The sequence below is a fragment of the Palaemon carinicauda genome, chromosome 2, assembly GCF_036898095.1.
Source record: "Palaemon carinicauda isolate YSFRI2023 chromosome 2, ASM3689809v2, whole genome shotgun sequence".
Lineage (NCBI taxonomy): Eukaryota > Metazoa > Arthropoda > Malacostraca > Decapoda > Palaemonidae > Palaemon > Palaemon carinicauda.
In genome coordinates this window covers 60785035-60806437 of record NC_090726.1, presented here as the reverse complement: position 1 = coordinate 60806437, position 21403 = coordinate 60785035, and the positions used below count along the sequence as shown (strand labels likewise).

The window sequence follows — 21403 nt, the reverse complement described above, 5'->3', positions numbered from 1 at the left end:
AACCACTACAGGGGAAGGAATAGGTTGAGGGGCATGAGGAGAGGAAAAATCTATCGACCTAGAAGAACTTCTCCTTAATCTATCTCTCTCTAGCCTGCGTGTGTACTTCTCAAATTCGATAAAATCGAATTCCGAAAGGCCCACGCATTCCTCACACCGATCTTCCAATTGACAGGTTTTACCCCGACAATTGGAACAAACAGTGTGAGGGTCGAGAGAAGCCTTTGGAAGACGCCTAGAACAGTCCCTAGCATTGCATTTTCTAAACTTGGGAACTTGTGAAAGGTCAGCCATTTTGAATTGGTCAAGGGAAAATTCCAAAAAACGGTCTAAGTCATCAACAATGAATCCGATACAAAAAAGAGTTCAAGGATTTATTTGAAGAAAAACCCTGCACAGCGAAAGCTCAAAACCAAAATAGAGTACTTCACCAAAGATGATGGAAAAAAACTCCAGGTTTCAACAGCGAGTAAAGTACGTCTTGTCGACACGTCGACAGAGAAGAAATTGAGTCTTTGTTTACATTGAGTATGGTATCTGGCCGACAGTTGGCGCTGATGGGCACACCCGCAACCTGTATAGCGATCGCTGGCTAGTTTTTTACAGTTTTTTGTCTGTCGAGCAACAGAGTTGCAGCTATATATATTCACCGGCTGAGTTAAATATTTAAAATGTGTAAACAGTATCCCCTTTTCTGCCTAACTGTAAAAATCTGATTCATACAACCCCTACCTCTTCTAAAACCACCCTGTACTTCTAAGATTGCATTCTCTGTTTTATCCTTAATCCTATTAATCAGTACTCTACCATACACTTTTCCAACTACACTCAACAAACTAATACCCCTTGAATTACAACACTCATGCACATTTCCCTTACCCTTATATAGTGGTACAATACACACACAAACCCAATCTACTGGTACCATTGACAACACAAAACACATATTAAACAATCTCACCAACCATTCAAGTACAGTCACACCCCCTTCCTTCAACATCTCAGCTCTCACACCATCCATACCAGATGCTTTTCATACCCTTCTTCCATCGAGAGAGAGAGAGAGAGAGAGAGAGAGAGAGAGAGAGAGAGAGAGAGAGAGAGAGAGAGAGAGAGAGAGAGAGAGAGAGAGAGAGAGAGAGAGAGAGAGAGAGAGAGAGAGAGAGAGAGAATTAAGTTTGCATTATCTATAAAACTTGAAACCAACTCAGCAATTAAGTTTTTCGACAGAAAATCCTAATTTACATATATATTTCACAGGAATAAGAGGGTTCACTGTATATAAATTTGCAATATGGCAAAATCAGATTGGTGAAGCCTTTAAAGGTTTTTTAATCATCCAAATCATAAAATTCTTCAGGCAAAAGTAGACTATGATTGTTGCATGGGCTTATTTTGCAAAGAAATAATTGAGATCATTTTTCAGTACTATCCAAGGTTCACAAAATATGAATATAAAAAGTTACAAATATAAAAAACTTACATCTCCTGCCCCCAGAAATGCGCTGCCGTGCTTCTTCAAAGAATAGTCTTATGTCCCTTTCATACAGTTTACTTATGGAGTTAGCATAAGTCTTATTCAGGTGCTGGTATGCTTTGTGATCCAAGGCTCTAACCCAGTGCATAAGAGATGTATAAGGAGATAGTTCTGTGTGGATGCTTCCATGTCGTGGGAGAGTCAGCTGCTCAGCATGAAGGCTCAGTGTTTCTCCTGGATCATTTCCCTAAAATATATTTATTCTATATTTTAAACTATTTTTGTTTGGTATAAATTTAAGTAACCTAAAGGGAACTGCCCCAAAAATTTCTATCAAGAGGGATATGGAGAAAGCAATACAGTAATATAAATTAAGAGCATTATAGGCAATAATTTTAGCCTAAGACCCATTCAACAACCCTTTCTATTAAAAGATCATTCAGATTCATTAAAAAATGCCAATAATTTCAAATGCCTTCTTTTAGATAAATTGCTCTACAATAAGAGTGAATAAATGATGAAAAAAATTTTATGCATAAGTAACTACAAATGGAAAATAGTCCTTATATGAGGAACTGAGAGGGCAGCAACAAGAAGGCTGAGGAGGTTCATATAAATAATATATATTTTCAAATTAATGTTTTCTATAAAGCATGGTCAACTCGCCATTCTATAGTAGACCTTAAACTGGCTGTGAATTGTTGAAGCATTTTGACAAAGTACACTAAACCTTTCAGGTGACAAATATTCTCTTATAAATGCAACCATGTTTTGCAAGTCTTCAATGGTCGGTGAATGGGCCGTACAAAATAATGATGACTGGGTAAGAGTGATGAGTATAGTCTTATTAGATGGAAAACCCATTTTCCATAGTTTAACGTCATTCGTTGTTATCTCTGTTACTTACCTACTGCAAATGCTTGGTTGTGACTGAATAGTTTTATTGCTGAGAGCCTGTTACTTCAAAGGCACTGTATTAGAACTGTGAATTTCAGGTAAGTATCAGTAAAATAATGTACTAATCTCTTAAAATTAACCAAAGCAACTGCCTATACGTGTTTTTTTTTCACAAGCAAACTATAACTTCTCATTGAAATAACACAAAGTCACTAGGTGTGAGTTAATGAAATTATAACATTAAAATATAGAAAAAACTTACCAAGTGAATAAACAGGTTATTAAGATGTCTTGATATTATTTGACTAAATCTACTTTTTAATTTTTCAAATCTCTTCTTTTGGTCTTGAACTGCCTGAAAGTATAAAAGAAATATTAATAAATGTTGAATAAAAACAGAATTCCAACGATAAAATTCATGACTTCAGAATAGTACTTCCTTATCAGTTACATCCCTATCAGTTATACTGCTAACATACATGAAGCAGCACCTGCGTGATTTCAAAGCAAAACACCAAAATGTTGCTTTTTCTACCCCAATATCCCATCTCTCTGTAGACCTACCAGTCAGTCTCACTAAACTTTGGTTAGGGGCAGACATTGCGCAAAGGCATTCCTACTCCTCTCCTCACCTATTATTGTTGAGCTTAAGTGACTTGGACAGACTATTTACTTTCATTGACCCCCTCACCTCCACTGACGATCCGTCTTGTGCCCCTTTGCCATGGCTAGTGACGTTTATGATAACACTCTCTCTCCTTCCAGCTCATCCTCTATGCAACCTCGCACCCATTTCTTGAACCCTGTCCCTAAGCCTTTCTCTCCTTATAATAAATTTACTGTTCTGCCTCATCCAAGCAAGGATCTTTATACCATCATCTCTGAATTAAAAGAGAAGTACAAACCCAAGATAAGGGTCAGAATCAATCTCCTTATGGAATTTATCATCACTCCTCTGAGTAACAATGCTCTAACCTGCTTGTAAAGAGAGGACCTACTTACAGATGCTCAATCCAGCCCTCAGAACGAGGTGGATAATAGTCTGTGGACATCATCCAAGGCTTCCCCTTACACCTCTCAACCTACATCCACAGATAGGCTATGCAGAACACTGCATGACTAGAGGTGGCCAACCCTCTTTCAAGATCAAATGTCTGTACAAGGGACCTCCTCCAGCTATAACTGACCTTGACATCTGGGCCTCCTTTTATGTAAAGGACTACATCCCACCCAACTTTGCTGCTACCATTATAACGGCTATGGACACCATCGGAAGCAATGTCTGGCACAGTGCCATGACACTGAGGTGTGCCTGCTGCCCAAACTGCAAGGAACCTCACCATGTGTGGAACCCACGATGTCCTATCAGAAAACTACGGATTGCACTTTCGCAGAAGAACCTCTCCTCTAATCCACAAAATCTCTCCTCAAATCCTCAAACTGTTCCCTCACTATCCTTTATTGTCAGTCCTGAACCCAATACTACTGATTCTGTACCTCTTAATCCTCAATCAGAATGCCATTCCCCTCCTAATCCTACTCCTTCAACTTCCTCCTCCCCTAAATCCCCCTCCCTTCCTGATTCACAAAAACCCTTTCCTCCTTGGTCCCAAGATAGAACCTTATCCTTCCCATCCTGGTCCATGCCATTTAACCTCTGCTCAGTATCATTCCCTCTCTAAGATTGAACAACTTGGATATCTCAGGCAATTCTTCTATTCTGATGATACCCCTAAACCTGATCGTGACAGAATCATGGTCAAATTTTATGGCCTCCCCCTTCCTAAAATAATACAGTTTGAACGTTCATGCCTTCTCCCTGATTTAAAAAATACAAAGTAAGTCTTTCCTTCCTTTCAACTCTTAACTATTTCTAATCTCTTATCTTATTCTTGTCTCATATCTCCCTCTCACACATATAACTCTCTTTCCCTAAATTCCCTTACTTCTGTACAATGGTTCCCACTTCGCTTTTTCTGCGCTAATTTTGTATTAGTGTAAGATACTGTGTAGACGAACTTATTGTATGGAAGGTGCAGAGCTACGCCTATCACACACTCTTTACGTAACTCTGAACCCAATCCTTTTAGTTTATTTGTTATTTACTTTCATGATATTATCCCACTGATATGACCATTCACTTTCTTAATATTACCTCACTTTTAACCTATGACGTACATTATTATACAGTGATACCTCGGTAGTCGAACGACTCTATACTCGAACAATTCGGAGTTCGACCAAAATTTTCGAGAAATTTTTGCTGCGGTGCTCGACCAAAAATTCGGTACTCGACCAGCCGAACACGTGACGACCGCATGGGCTTTGTGATGATCGCGCCATCTCGGCCACTCTCGCTTGTTCGGGAAGCATCAGTTCTCTCGAGAGCGTCACTCAGACAACGCGCGATCAGCATTCGTTGTGATTTAGTGATTTTCAGTGCTTTTAATTGCTTTTTTAGCTTTCATAATGAGTCCCAAGAAAGTAATGAGTGTTAAGGGGAAGGAGAAGAGGAAAACAGTGCGAACAACGATCGAGTTGAAGAAGGAAATTATAGCGAAATATGAGAATGGTGTACGAGTGTCCGATTTAGCGGTAGAATACGGAATGGCGAAGTCGACCATTTCTACGTTTTTAAAGCATAAAGAAATGATTAAGAAGGCGAATGTTGCAACGGGAGTTACGGCGGTAACTAAGCAAAGGCCACAAGTGATTGAGGAGATGGAAAAGTTGCTTTTAATATTTATTAAAGAAAAACAGTTGGCCGGGGAAAGTGTTAGTGAAGCGTTCATTTGTGAAAAAGCGTTGCATATCTATGAAGAATTAGTGAAGAAAAGTCCGAGTACCAGTGAAAGTGATTCATTTACATTTAAAGCGAGCAGGGGTTGGTTTGAAAAGTTTCGTAATAGAACAGGTATTCATCGTGTTACTAGGCATGGGGAGGCAGCTAGTTCGGATCAAATTGCAGCCGATAAATACGTGGGGGAATTCGATCGGTACATAAATGAACAAAATTTGATCGCACAACAAGTCTTTAATTGTGATGAGACTGGGTTATTTTGGAAGAAAATGCCAGCCAATACGTACATTACCAAGGACGAGACGAAGATGCCAGGTCACAAGCCAATGAAAGATAGGCTAACATTGTTGCTGTGTGCAAATGCAAGTGGCGATTGCAAGATCAAACCCTTGTTAGTGTACCACTCGGACAACCCCCGGGTGTTCAAACGAAATAATATTTGTAAAAGTGCACTACCAGTTATGTGGCGCTCGAACACTAAATCTTGGGTCACAAGACAATTCTTTACTGAGTGGATAAACGAAGTGTTTGCCCCCCAGGTTAAGGCTTACCTCATTGAAAAGAGCTTGCCAATGAAATGTCTTCTGGTTATGGACAATGCTCCTGCACATCCTCCAGGTCTCGAGGATGACTTGAAAGAAGAATACAGCTTTATCAAAATCAAATTCTTGCCCCCCAATACTACTCCCATACTCCAGCCCATGGACCAACAGGTCATTTCAAACTTCAAAAAACTCTATACCAAGGCCCTTTTCAGAAAGTGTTTTGAAGTGACCAGTGACACGAAGTTGACCCTAAAGGAATTCTGGAAGGAACACTTCAGCATCCTCAACTCTGTTAACATGATTGACCAAGCTTGGCGAGGTGTGACCTATAGGACATTGAACTCTGCCTGGCGTAAGCTGTGGCCATCATGTGTCACAGAGAGGGAGTTTGAAGGTTTCCAACCAGAGGCGGGTCCAAGCACTGCTACCCCTGTAATTTCTGATGACACTGATGTCGTTGAGGAAATTGTTGTCATGGGCAGGAGTTTGGGGCTTGAGGTCGACAAGGATGATATTGATGAGCTTGTAGAAAGCCATTCTACCGAGTTGACTGTGGAGGAATTGTTGCACCTGCAACAACAACAGCAGCAGGATCTGATTGTGGAGCAGGAATCTTCAGAAGAGGATGAGGTAAGGGAGGATGTTCCAAGTTCTCTCATCAATGAAATTTGTTCCAAGTGGGCAGATGTGCAGGCTTTTGCTGAAAAATACCACCCAGAAATTGCAGTAGCAAACCGGGCAGTGCATATGTTTAATGATAGTGTCATGTATCATTTTCGAAGAATACTGCAGAGGAGGAAGAAACAATTAACAATAGACCAGTTTTTCACAAAAGAAAAGAAAGCTGCTACATCAAAGCCTGTTTCTCCTCCAAAGAAGAGACAAAGAAGAGAAGAAACCCCTGAAATAGATCTGCCCACCCTTTCATTGGAGAGAGAAACAACTCCTGAAGGAGAACTACCCCGCCACATCATGGAAGGGGACTCTCCTTCCAAGCAGTAACCTCCCCCTTCCATCCTCTCCACATCCATCCCTGTATGCCATCGAACCGCTGCTCAAAGGTATGTTCACTACAGTACAGAAAATGGTTTAAAATTGTTTTATTTTAGTACAGTAAATGGTTTAAAATTGTTTTATAGGATTTTCTGACCAATTTCATACACATTTAGATAATTATTGTTGTTTAGGTACACGTTTTATTAATATTTTGGGCCTGTTCGAGTGCTTGGGAACGGAATAGAATATATACCATTATTTCTTATGGGGAAAAAAAATTCGGTACTCGAACAAATCGGAGGTCGAACACGGATCTCGAACGGATTATGGTCGAGTACCGAGGTATCACTGTATCTCTTTCACATTATTATTGTCTGTCACTTATTATTATAATCTTCATCCTTTTCCCAATTCCATCCCATATCGTTTTCATACTTTTACAATGCTCCCTCACACACATCTACGTTGTATCTTTCCATTTTTCGACACTATTTTTTGCGATTTCATTAATTCTTCTCTTTTCCAGCATTCTTCCGTTATTTTCATCTCATCACTCACTCTAATTCCCTTTCTTATCATTCATTCTTCTTATTCCCATTCCTGTTTTTGTTCCTTTATCCTCGCATTTCCCAAATTCCTAGATCTGCACTAATTTGTTTGAATTAGCACATATTAGAAGAAAAAGAAGAAGAAGAAGAGAAGGGCTTAGCCTAGCTAATGACTTTTCCAAAGTGATCTAACTACTGTACTTGGGTAATTAAATTTTTGGAGTCTCTGTGACTAAGATCTGTGTGGTTCAATTGATATCACAATCATGAATCAGTCTTTTCTAATGATTTTTCTAGCACATATAAACTGGATTCTAATGCCCTGTTGCTTGAGTGTCATTTTAGGAGGGGAACAGATAGAGCACGTAGCTCTGTTATTATAAGCCTTTGAATAGAATAAGTGAAAGTAGCCTAAGCTGATTCCCCTGGTCCAATCTCAGCACCACTCTGTCTCTTTAGCCTTGCTTGACAGTTGGAGCAACTACCAATATATCATAGCTTGCGAGCAACATTACCCTCCGGCCCAATAGCATTGGAAAAGTAGGTGATTGCCCTGACTAAGGTGTCAGTTCAATATTTATATTTTTTCATTTGTACAGCAATGCAAAAAATATGCAGTCTTGAAATCACTTTCATTAATTACTCCATCTAATATGCCATCCTTGGGGTAAAGATCTAACCCAGATTGCCTTGATGGGAAGTGCAATTAAATAACTAAAATCTGAAGTTGAAGATTATATCTTCAAAGTCATCTGAATCTTGATTTATTTCATGCACCACCATCAACAGACTGCACCATTCTGAGAACTATTCTAAACAATGCTTATCTTGATGCCAAATGAATAAAAGCAGGTTGCAAACCCTAGCAGCAATGGGATAACCTGATTCCAAGTATAAAAGCAGACCCAATCACACTGTCCATCTTAATAGTTTTTCATTTTAATGTGAAGCTGTGTGATTAGTGCCTCTCATGACTTGTTATTTTTTATTTTTCCCTCTTAAATTTTGATACCTTACTTCAATCACTGCTTGTGTGCCATACCGTAGGATTACTGTATTCTTTGAGCTTTATTACATTATTGAATTTATCTACATCAATTTATTTGAATTAACATCCCTATGACTTAGTTTACTATTATATGCAGTATCTGAATTTTCTGCAATGAAATAAAAAACATGAATTTATTTTTCTGTTACTAGTTTTATTGAATTACTTTTTCAGTCTCATATCTGTTCAAACCTAAATTGAATAAGATATCAATTAGGCAAATCTAAATACTACTTAATAGGATAAAAATACTGAAAGGCTGAAAAACCTATGGTTATAAAAAGAATAAAGAGAAAGGAAGTTTTTGCTAAAATTTTTATTGTTTGGGAGTCTGTAACTTTTCATCTTCCTTCATCTATTAATTGACTGGAAAGTCTTGAGAAGAGAATAGAAATGCGTTGGGAACCTTGTTTGAGAAGAAATTCTAACGAAGTCTGAGTGGTCCAGGTATAATTTTTCCCCTCGATAACTAATATTAATTGCACTAATAGCTTAGGAACTATTCACAATACAAAACAAAAATTAAATTCAAGGAAAAAAAGGAGTAGGAAATCCTTACTCATAAAGTAAAGTGTGAGTGGCATTGGTTTCCTCAATTATTAAAACATTAATGAAGATGTCTGAAATTCTGAACCTGGTAAGGATCACCAAGTGAAATATTTCTATATAAAATATTTTACACCTTAGAATTCCTAATTATCAAGTTACAGTACCCTGCAAAACTTTATGAAGGACAAGAAATACATAAGAAAAAGAATAGGAAATACTGCAAATTTTGAAAGCTGTAAATAATATTGCTTAACCTAAGAGGTATATAAATGGACTGCTGTATGGTCAATACGCCTACCCAAATCATAAAATACATAAAAAAAACTTTATTACTCCTGAGCTATTCACTAATCAAAAAGAGAACCCAGAGTTATCATACCTGTAGTTGTGACAAGTGTGTTGGGATTGGAGCACTAATTGCAGTTTGAAGAGCCATTGCAGCCTCAATAATTTGTGGAAGGCTGCCGGTTTTATTCAGATCTGCCTCTAATAAGACTTGTTGATGTCGCTGGGGTAGCTCTAATTGATTCTGAAATGTAAGACCAAGTTATTAATAGTTCCAAAACACTAATCAAATCAAAATGATTCAATATTTCTACATACTGAAAGCCTATCAATTTCACGCATAAAGTTTTCAAATTTGACAAATCTCCTATTAAATGGATTATATTTCCAACTGGGAAATTATTCCGAGGAATAAGCAATCAAAAGTCAGTATAGCACTGGGGAGACTTTTCAAATTAATTTATTCAAAAAATTAGTTCCATACTAATAATTTCAAGTAGAGAGTGGGAATTAATTCAATATGAAGAGCTCTTACCCTCCAGTTATTTTACTTGAAATCAAACTTGTCAGAGGAAACAGATACTGTAAATTGATGGCCATCTAATCCAATCCAAATTCAAAGCATCTCTTACCACTACCTGAAAGTCAACATTCCACACTATGTATAGTGGAAACTTTGCATTCGCTTTTGTTGCAAATAGGTGTATTTGGAGATTCAAAAGTACAATAGAATCTCATGAAAAGAGCTCTGTTCCAAGGTCCATTACATATTCAGGACTATCTGTCTATATAGAGCATCTATCACTATGTTGAGAGATCCAGACAGATGTAATATTGACTAGAACACATTTCTTTCCTGAATGAACTTCCTTATGCGAAAAGCCAGTGTTGAGAATTCTTGAGCAGAATCCCCTCCTTTCAAGGCAACAGATACGTACTTAGTTGTCTATGAAAATCTTTATTTTGGAGTTCCTTCTAGACTGGGTCTCTTCTAGGTCAGAGAGACCATCATCAGTTCCAACACATTTATGTGAAATGCTGTTAACTGTGAGGACCATTTCCTAAATAGATAGGTCTCCTCTAAAAGACCTCTCCAAACGGACTGGGATACGTCTGTATGAGGTATCAAAGAAATCGAGGGAGGGACCAATGGGGCCGGCATGGAAAAGGCATTTGATGTTGTCCATGGCCTCAAAATTCTTTTCTAATGACTGAGAAACTGAACTTAAAAGTCTCAAAACAACTTGTGTGCCACTCTCCTCCACACCAAACTGAGATTTTTCAACCTGGTTTTCAGAAAACACTGGGTCGACTATTAAGGCAACCAGAAGGAGACCTAAAATCTTCCCTAGTTACCATATTGTGGAGAAACTATATGAAAGAAGGAATCTGACTTAGATTAGAATTCTTTGCTGAGATGCTTTTGCTAGGCTTAGATTCTAGCATATTACTTTGAACACCTTGCTACTGAAATATCCTTCTTAGAATTAGTCTGGAAATATAAATCCTGAAGAACCTGGCAAGACTTGATTTTGTAAATAAGAGGCATAATTCTTTTGTCTCTGCACAAATCAGCTAGTCTCCTAAATAAACTATGACTAGAACTTCTTGCAACCATGGTAGTTTATTTGCTGACTATGCTAGTTTTGTTAACACTTTTGGTACATTATTTAGACAAAAAGGCATTGCTTTGAAAAAAAAAGAAATCCAAGATGGCAGTTTTTTGGGGAAAAGCATTCTTGACAATGGTACTTCATTCCAATGTTTACAATAATGCTCCACATGACACAGCATCTTTTCAGTGGGAACAAAGAATAGTTCATACATCCTTAAAATGTTTTAATTTTTGTTTCATTTAAATTTTCATTGTGGTGCAGCTTTTCATATGGTGAATGAATAGCAAATTAACTTCAGGGAAGTTTCATTAAAATAATTTGTACAAGAAAGCACACATATCGGTAGGTAAACTGGTAAAAATATCAGAGTTGAGTTACTAGATTTTAAAAAATGGAAAGTGCACCACATGGTAGGGGGACCTCACACATCTTTAATAATTTCAAAAAATAATTCTGCACTCAGGTTGTTTACCCACTGGCTGTTCGAGTTTCCACAGCAAAACCATAATGAAACTATCATTAATATGGAGCATACTATTTTGTAAAAACCGACATAATCCATGTTTAAAAGTGGAGTACTAAAAACTGGAAAAGGTAAAACTTCCCTATAGTTGCAAATATATAAGAAAAAATCTCATTCTAACAGGAATCAATTATAACCCAACACTGCCTATACTAACCAGATATAGAAAAACAAACACAGTTATCAACAGCTCAACCCAACCAAACACGGAGTGCTATTGTTCATACACTGTTCTTTCTTTTTTATTGAGGTGTATAGTTTCTTTCATATAGCATAATTAAAAACTCTGCAGTTCTAATGTGAAAAATAAACAGAAAAAAATACCAACACTTACAATTAATTTATCAAGTTCTTCTAGGAGCTTAGAATTATTTGCATTAGTCTGCTCTATGGAAGTGTTCTTATCTGCCATCTTTTCAATTGAGTCTTTAACATGCTGCAAGATCTCATCATAAGAATCAAGCCGAGTTTCAATCTTTTCTGCTTCAGTGTAAGCTTCATCAATCATATCCATCAGAGCCTCTACTTGAGCTTCTGATGCCATCATACTGTGAATATTAGCCTGAAAAGTAGAGGTAAAACTTTAGTTAAGGAACAGGAAAATAGTTAATTTTAGCATCACACACACTATACTATATAAATACACATACAGTATTATTTCTATGAACCTCCACTGATGTTCATATTATTCTCATCCCTAGGAGCTTAAAATTAAGAAATTTCCTGTTTTCTTTCCTTCTAACACACTAATACCTCTAGTAAAGCTTTGTGACCCGCATCTATTAACAATAATGCTGCGCATGTCGTATTAATTTTTCAACCTAAAAGTCGAAATGTCTGTTTTTATATTCATTCCAGTTATTATTAAGATGTTATCTCAGATTTCATAGTAATGGCTGCACTTTTGTGCATGATAAATGTTTTTGGGTGTCCTTGACCTACATTCTCTTTGTGTTGTGCCGGGGGAAATCTTAAATTTAGAGAATCTTGTGAGGATTGTGCAGGCTTCAATGTTCCTCCCTGGGAAGTATGTTTCATGATTAAACTTTCTAAACATGAAAGAAGCTTACTTTTAGTTCTGGGGATTATAATGCCACTCCAGCAATTGACTGCTACAACCAAACTAAGTTAATTTTGAAAATTATGAGCTTATTAGGAGTTTAACGTCATTAGCTTCTTTTGTGGAAGCTCAGAAAGCTTTAATTTTAGATTCAGGGTAATATTTCTGGTCTAACATCCCCTGTTTCAAAACCTAGCCTCATATGGTGGTTAGTGGTTCTATTCCATCATTCAGTAAGGGTACTGATGGTGCAATGCCCCTCCAGGATTCAAGATCCTCTCGTAAAGACTCAAATTCTTTAATTACTTGAGACCCTTCTACTGCAAAACCCTTGTACTCGTTCATTTCTATCTATCTTTTAGACACCTAGAATTTGCAAGGCATAAGATCAAGATGGTACCCAGGATCCTTAAAGTATAATCTTCGGCTAACTGAAGTAAGTGCCTGTGCCTCTATGCAACTGCTTATTCCTTATTTTCAGAGATGGTAGTCTGGATATCATATCACTCCTCTTGATGTAATAAGCTGCCGTCAACTCTTTTATTATGCAGTTGACGATGCAAATTGTAGGATTTCATTAGGCCAGAATGATTTCCCTTTGAATTAATCAGTTACAGATTAGCTAAAACTGTTCAATTTGATTGGCCATGTGCATTATTCACTTACAAGCTCAGCCACAATTTCATCACAAGTTATCACTTACAGAGTAAATGTAAGGATTAGTACCTCACTTGCATAAATGAGTCCCTTAATAAAATACATTTGAATTCACGTAAGTAGTGTAAACAATTGGAAAAAACAGTTTAGTATCCTCTTAAAATAATTACTAAAAGAAGATAATGAAGTTAGTCTTTAAGATTAATTTTTGTATCCAAAAAAATTATTTTGGATTGTTGTTTATTTATGGGTGAAACATATAATTTGTAATCCCAAATTCAAAGTAGGAATGGTAATCTATGTTCCTGTCTGGTGTTAAAGCCTTCTATCTCACAAATAGGATCAAGGCCAATCTAGTTCTGCATTACAATCTGTTTCATACCCTTGAACTCATCAAATTAGAAATTATATATTATTCATACAAATACCTTAACAAATTATTCTAAAACATTTGGCATACGTAGGCTAGTAATGAAATACGTATATGATTAATCTTGCCAGCTACCTAAGCAAGGTTAGTACAAATTATTAGACATATGTAGTATTACTGTAGAAAACATATATGATAAGAATGAAGGTTTTGGCTTCAAATAATGATTATTCTATTTATAGGCTTCTTTATTATTGCCAGCTACCTGAATGATGTTAGGTAGAAATTATTATTATTCCTCAATATGAAAATAGTAATTCTGGTTAATATGAAATTCATTTCAGATTCACACTCCAAGGCCTCTAGTAAATCTTTTGCAGTCAGGTACTATTTACTGACCCACAAAAGATAAATTTTAATACTAAGAAGTACCCAGACTGTTGATACAGTTTCTAATATTTGTACTTCTTTTCAGAGTTGAAGGACAGGTGAAGTTGGAAATGGGAACATATTGAACACATGACAGTTCCCTTTGGGAAGAGAACAGGGCAAAATCAAGATTCTTACATAGGATCCCTTTTGAGAATGTCAGATGCTGGCTATAATCAAAAGTTACCAAATTTCTCTATCTCCCACTCTTCACTTATCCAATGAACCAATCCAAGATAGCCAGAAAATAGAGCAAAGGATCTAATATTCTAATCTTGTGATTGTAATATTTTTGACGCAAGAAATGTTAAACTTTTCTTCACAGTCTTTACAACAAATTATCTCATTCCTAAAGCATGGGAGGCTGGAAACCAGTTCTGATTATCTCTGTTATTATTATTATTATTATCATTATTATTATTATTATTATTATTATTACTTGCTAAGCTACAACCTTAGTTGGAAAAGCAAGATGCTATAAGCCCAGGGGCTTCAACAGGGAAAATAGCCCAGTGAGGAGAGGAAACAAGGAAAAATAGAATATTTTAAGAACAGTAACAACATTAAAATATAAATATAAACTATGAAACTTTAAAATAACAGGAGGAAGAGAAACAAGATAGAATAGTGTGCCTGAGTGTACCCTCAAGCAAGAGAACTCTAACCCAAGACAGTGGAAGACCATGGTACAGATGCTATGGTAGCAATGGTTTGATGTTAGAGTGTCCTTCTCCTAGAAGGGCTGCTTACCATAGCTAAAGAGTCTCTTCTACTCTTACCAAGAAGAAAGTGGCCACTAAACAATTACAGTGCAATAGTTAACCCCTTGGGTGAAGAAGAATTGTTTGGTAATCTCAATGTTGTCAGATGTCTGAGGACAGAGGAGAATCTGTAAAGAATAGGCCAGACTATTCGGTGTGTATGTGTGTAGGCAAAGGAAAAATCAACCATAACCCGAGAGAAGGATCCAATGTAGTATTGTCTGGCCAGTTAAAGGACCCCACAACTCTCTAGCGGTTATATCTCAACGGGTGGCTGGTACCCTGACCAACTTACTACATGCAATTCTCACATACTTTTTCCATGAAAACACCCTTAACGGTTCTGGGGGCAATAAAGAAAGAGACTTAATGTTTTCATTTCCCTAACAAATCATTTTTCCCTCTTTCAGTTTATCAGAATTCGAAGATTCCTTAACTTTGTCAGTGGTACTAAGATATACCTATAAAAGTGTCAGTCTTTGGTCTCAGGGCAATCCCTCAAGTGTTCACCAAGACAAAAGCCGCTATTACATAGGTTAAGTATCTTGTAACTCAAAGTTCTTTTCCATATACAGTATGTTGAAAAGAAGGCAAATTCAGTATGTATGGTTGCTCAGGTTTCTAAAAAGGTCTGTGTGTAAAAGCGTCTTCTGTTTTTAATTTAGAAGATTCTTCATTTTAGGAGATTATTAGAAGGGCACTAAAGGATTTTTGCTGTGATATTCGAGTTCAAATCTGCCAAGATCTCTTAATTTTTACTTTTCATCCATTCAATTTGATCTTCACAAAATACTAGTCCAATTTCATTAGGTGCTTCCAATTAGTTACACTATCTCAAAATAAGAATATAGTATCCCAAGTTAGGCAAATTCTGATATAATTACATGTTAAAAATTTGAAAGAAGAAAAAAGAACAAGAACTAAATTACATAAAATAGAGTAGAAGATGAGTGGGGACAAGGCATAAATATGAGAATCATTATTATACATTAAAAGCAGAAATTAATTACACCACACAAAGGGATAAAGATAAAGAAATGGCACACATTACATAGGCTGCAAGGGGATTTCACTGTTTGACCAGGTTATGGGCTAAGCCTATTGTGAGCATACAAATATGGAAAGGGGCACACCTCGTAAAGACACGAGCTGTTTGACAAGGTTTTGTGTTAACACTTTTGAGAGCATTTACCATCACCACATGCAGTCATTGCAATTTTGTTAGTGTCCCAAGTGCAGAATAGATAATAAAAACTCAACAAAAGCAAGGATTATTGATGGACTAGCATAAGTGATGGGGAAAAGGGTACTGTACATAAATTACCCTTTCATCACAGAATGCACATTCAAGTCTCCCAGCCCGTCATCCACATACAATTGACAGTTGGATACATTTAATTTAGCAAAGTACATGGATCCTACACAAAAAGTAAGCACCCAATAGAGGTAAAAATGCTGTATAAATATCATAAGAAAAGAATTGTAATTTACATAATACATATACAGGTAAATCATTAATATCTGTTCCTTAGCAACATGTATATTCACCCATTCAAAATACATTCCTATTTCTAGCAAGCTAATCATAGCCAATAAATCTATACTCTAGTGTACTACCTCAAATCTCTAATAACCTTACCCCATCAAGTACAGAGAGATCACGAGACAGCTGTTCTGCAAAAGCTTCAGCATTACTAACAGCTGAATCACACTGTTCCATAAGTCTCTCTAAATCTATCTGCTCTTTCTCCGACAATGCACGATAGTCACCCTCATCCTCCAACGCGGCTTCAACAGTATCAAAAGCTGGCAATGAAAATAGACATAAAAAACTTAACAGAAAAATATAATTATATTTTCTCTAAAATTACAAAGTAACAAGATTTTTTGTTATAAAACCTATCATTTTCAAACTTACCTTCAAATCATAAGCTGTTGCCTTAAAAGCAAAAGCATCACATCTCTAAAATAGAAATATGGAAATAAATCTCTTACTGCAATCCTCCTCCTTCAGGCCAACTACAGTTGGCTTCCTTATTCGCATGTATTTCCTTCAGATTTCTTTGCAGACAAGAAATTCCAAAGATCATAAGAGACCTCACACTTTATGACTGTTGAAATCCTTCATGCTGATTTGCAAAATAATTACACACGAAAGTACTGTACATGAATTATTTAAAAAACCTTTCAAACACTACAATATTAATATCTCCACCCTCACATTTTCTAAAAGTCTATCCTAAACTTTCTAGGTACCTAGAGAAAAAGTACTTTACATAAAGAAACCTTCATTTACAATAAAGTACTGTCTAGTAAAATATACCATGTACTGTGATATACTATTGCAATGTATTTAAAATATAAAGTACTGTACAATATATGTAAAGTACAGAAAGGACTTAATATTTGTGTGAATCGGGTAAACTAGACACAAGCAAATTTTGAAAATCTGTGAATAGTCATTGCAACCTTTAATGATACTCTCATCCACCTATTTCCTTATATAAGTAAAAAAAATATTAGCCTAGCTTACTTAAGAGAGAATATACATAAACTTAATAGTATTCATTGTTATACAAGACCAAATACAGGAAAGTATTTACAGCTACATAACACCAAATACAGAAGAGCACCTTAATATAACAGCATCAGTTTCAAACAGAACTCTTTCAAGGTATACTGTAAAACCAGGTAAAATCTGCTATACTGTAGTTAGACTTTTACAACTCAATACTTTTATGTATTTTCAGTCATGTTGCATTCAAAATTACATAAGAGTGAATGTACCTTAACTGAAAAGATATAAACACACTGAATCATATAGAACTGGTTAAAACACATCATATTCACTTAAATAACAAGGGAGAGTACATAAAAATTGATATTGTTATATTTATAAGTAAATTTTCCAGCACTTGTGTAATAAAGGCTTTTTGTCTTTTCTATCATGGCCCTGTTCTATATTTGTGCACGATCTCCTTAATCCACTCTGGAGGGGAGGCCACATACTATGAACAACATACAAAATAAAATTTTCCCATAAGGAATAAATGAATTGATTTAATTTGTTCTGAGGCCCTAAACTCAAACTTTTGTCCCATATCTTTCCTCTCTCATTTTTATCTCTCCTAATGTACTGAACTATAATGTATATTTTTAGTTACAATAGTGTTCATGTATCTATTTTTATTCATATTGTCATTAATATCATTTATATATATATATATATATATATATATATATATATATTATAATATATATATATATATATATGTATATATTATAATATATATATATATATATATATATATATATATATATATATTATATATATATATATATATATATATATATATATATATATATATATATATATATATAAACATGTATATTATAATATATATATACAGTACAGTGGAACCTCTACATCCGAACGTATCTACATCCGAATTTTCCAACATCCGAAGTAAAATTCGAGCAAATTTTTTACTCTACACCCGAATCTTATTTTGACACACGAAGTAAGCAATTTTCGTCGTACCGGTTGTATCCGAATTTTTTGACACGCGAAGTACAATTCGAACACGTTCCGACTCTACACTCGAATGTGTTTTTCGACACCCGAAGTAAACAATACTCGTACGCGTATTCGGTGCTCATAGCGCCTGAAGTGTTTTTTATTTCCGCCGATAGAAGGCAGCACATCGACCTCGGAGGGACGCTCAATTAGCGGGGCTTGGGTCAGTCCTCTGTTCTCGTCGGCTTCTTGCGGTTGCGCACTGTGCGTTCTGCTATTAACTGTGTTTTAATCGTCATTTTTTACGTGCATCCTTTAACGGTAATTTACGTAAAGTATGGGTCCTAAAAGGCTTAGTTTTGCCAGTGGTAGTGGTAGTGGTGAGAAAAGAAAGAAGGAAATGCTTTCTTTAGAAATTAAGCAGGAAATTATTGAAAAACATGAGCGTGGCGTCCGCGTGAGTGAACTTACTAAACAATATGGCCGTAATATGTCGACAATCTCGACAATCCTTAAACAGAAGGAAGCTATTAAAGCAGTGAAACCTTCTAAGGGGATCACCATAATTTCCAAACGCCGTACCTCTATCATAAAAGAGATGGAACGACTTCTACTAGTGTGGATTAAGGATAGAGAGATTGTTGGCGACACCATCACCGAGACCGTCATCTGCGAGAAGGCGCACGCCATCTTTACGGACTTGAAGGAGGAGAGCTCTGGGGGTTATGCTGGGGAGAGTTCAACCGAGCCTTCCTCAGATGATTTCAAGGCATCTCGTGGCTGGTTCGAGAAATTTAAGAAACGGTCCGGGATTCATTCAGTTGTTCGCCACGGAGAGGCTGCTAGTGCGGACACAAAGGCTGCAGCCGACTTTGTCAAGAACTTCAAAAAGATCGTGCAGGAAGAAGGCTACGTAGAGCAGCAGGTGTTTAATTGTGATGAAACCAGGCTGTTTTGGAAGAAGAGGCCGAGTCGAACCTACATCACTGCCGAAGAGAAGAAATTGCCTGGGCATAAGCCAATGAAGGATCGGTTGACTCTTGCCCTATGTGCCAACGCTAGCGGGGACTTTAAAGTCAAGCCCTTACTGGTTTACCATTCAGAGAACCCTAGGGCCTTTAAAGCACACAACGTCGATAAGGATCAGCTTCATGTTTTCTGGCGATCCAACTCGAAGGCCTGGGTCACTAGGCAATTCTTTGTGCAATGGATTAACCAAGTTTTCGGCCCTTCTGTGAAGAAGTATCTTCATGAACAGAAATTGCCTTTAAAGTGCCTGCTATGCCTTGACAATGCACCCGCTCACCCCCCCCCCCGGACTTGAAGATGATATCTTCGATGAATTCAAGTTCATAAAGGTGCTGTATCTTCCACCGAATACCACCTCTATCCTCCAGCCCATGGACCAGCAAGTCATCTCTAATTTTAAGAAGCTGTACACCAAGCACTTATTTAAGCAGTGCTTTAATGTCACGCAAAGCACCAACTTAACTTTGCGTGAATTTTGGAGGGGCCACTTCAACATCGTGCACTGCTTGAAGATCATAGATCAGGCTTGGGTGGGATTAACTCGACAGACCCTCAATTCTGCCTGGAAGAAGCTGTGGCCTGATGCAGTTTCTCCCCGAGATTTCGAGGGTTTTGACCCCGAACCTGATCCCGTGGTTGGTGCAGCGGAAGCCATAGAGGAAATCGTCTCCCTTGGCAAGTCCATGGGTCTGGAGGTCGACGCAGATGACGTTACGGAACTCGTCGCCGAACATCACGACGAACTTACCACGGATGGGCTCAAGGAACTCCATGCTATGTCGGAGAACATGAGTGATGACGAGGAAGGGAGCGAGGAGGTAGAACATGTGTTAGGTTCGGCGCATATAAAAGAGGTGTTAGGAAAATATCAAGACGTGGTCGACTTCATCGACAAATACCATCCAAAGAAATTGCAGGTTTGTCGTGTAGTTTCTCAATTCGATGATGTTTGCCTAACTCACTTTCGAAACATTCTGAAAAGCCGTACCAAGCAATTATCTATTGATAATTTCTTTAAAAAAACTGCGAAGCAAACTCGTGATGAAGAGGATGTAAGTGATTCGAAGAAAACGGCAAAGAGTGAAGCGGAAGAAAGTGAAACAAAGAAAACGGAAAAGAGTGAAGCGAAAGAAATTCAGTCAATTTTAAGTGTAGAGAGTGAAAGTGATTAAAATTACGTAATCATCAAAAAGAAAAAAGAAAATGTAAAATAAAATATAAAATATAAAAATAAAAAAAAATAAGCTAAGTTATGTTAAAGTTCACTTAGTGTAAGTTAGAATAAGTTACGGTAGTGTACGTTTATCGTAGTTAACCTCTCTACCTCCTCGCCGCCCGTCCGTCTCCTCTCTGCGTAGCAAGACTAACAACACCTGCGCTGGAGTTTCTAAGGTAAAGTGACGCTAAAAACCCGTTTCTTATTTATCATTTTTTGCTAATTCTTCTTATTTACATATCTATTCTTCTTATTTACATGTCTATTATCTAATTTAGTGTTCATTATTCTCATGGGAAAATTATGTGTAGTAGTTTATTAAGAAGTTATCATAGGTTTTTGGGCTCAACCACGGATTAATCCTATTTCAATGTATTCTTAATGGAAAATTCGTTTCGACATCCGAACATTTTCTACATCCGAAGTTGGTTCTGGAACGGATTAAATTCGTATGTAGAGGTTCATCTGTATATATATATATATATATATATATATATATATATATATATATATATATAACATATACCATATCTATAAATAAATATATATGATTATATTTAATTTATATCATATATAATATATATTTATATATATATATATATATATATATATATATATATATATATATATATATATATATATATATACATACACTAATGCAACCTGTCAAAAAGGATGGTTGAATATTTAGATAGATATGCACATACAGATTTAGCTATTCCCACCCCCTCCCCCTTTCTTAACTACAACCTGCTGGTTTGGCAATTTGTGAGAGATTGTGGTTTCTGATTGTACCTCTCAAGGTACCCCCTCTCACCAAGGTATGACTACTTCCTCTTCCCACTGCCACTCAGCATGGGAGAAAAAAAGTGTTTTTATATAAAGTAGCCAGACACTAGCTCTTTATCATATAGGAGAGAATATAAGAAAGTTCCCAACTTACAAACATTTCGACAAACATTCAGAGATACCAACACAAATCCAAATGAAATCCTAAATCTCAGATAATGTATCACAAGTTCATCACGAAATACTGTAATATAAGAAACTCATATAATTTATTAATGCAGTGAGCAAGAT

General features: G+C 36.6%; 1 protein-coding gene across 2 annotated transcripts in view; it reads right to left on the bottom strand.

Annotated features, from left to right (window-relative positions):
* The window catches only part of Sec3 (exocyst complex component Sec3), a 327711-nt gene that overhangs the window by 122741 nt on the left and 183567 nt on the right, over positions 1-21403 (bottom strand). For both annotated transcript variants that reach the window (XM_068356333.1, XM_068356340.1), the window contains exons 6-10: positions 16201-16367; positions 11619-11846; positions 9240-9389; positions 2637-2729; positions 1484-1724 (exon numbers count right to left, since the gene is read on the bottom strand). In XM_068356333.1, coding sequence (XP_068212434.1) covers positions 1484-1724; positions 2637-2729; positions 9240-9389; positions 11619-11846; positions 16201-16367 — 879 coding nt within the window. The remainder of the gene's footprint in view (positions 1-1483; positions 1725-2636; positions 2730-9239; positions 9390-11618; positions 11847-16200; positions 16368-21403) is intronic.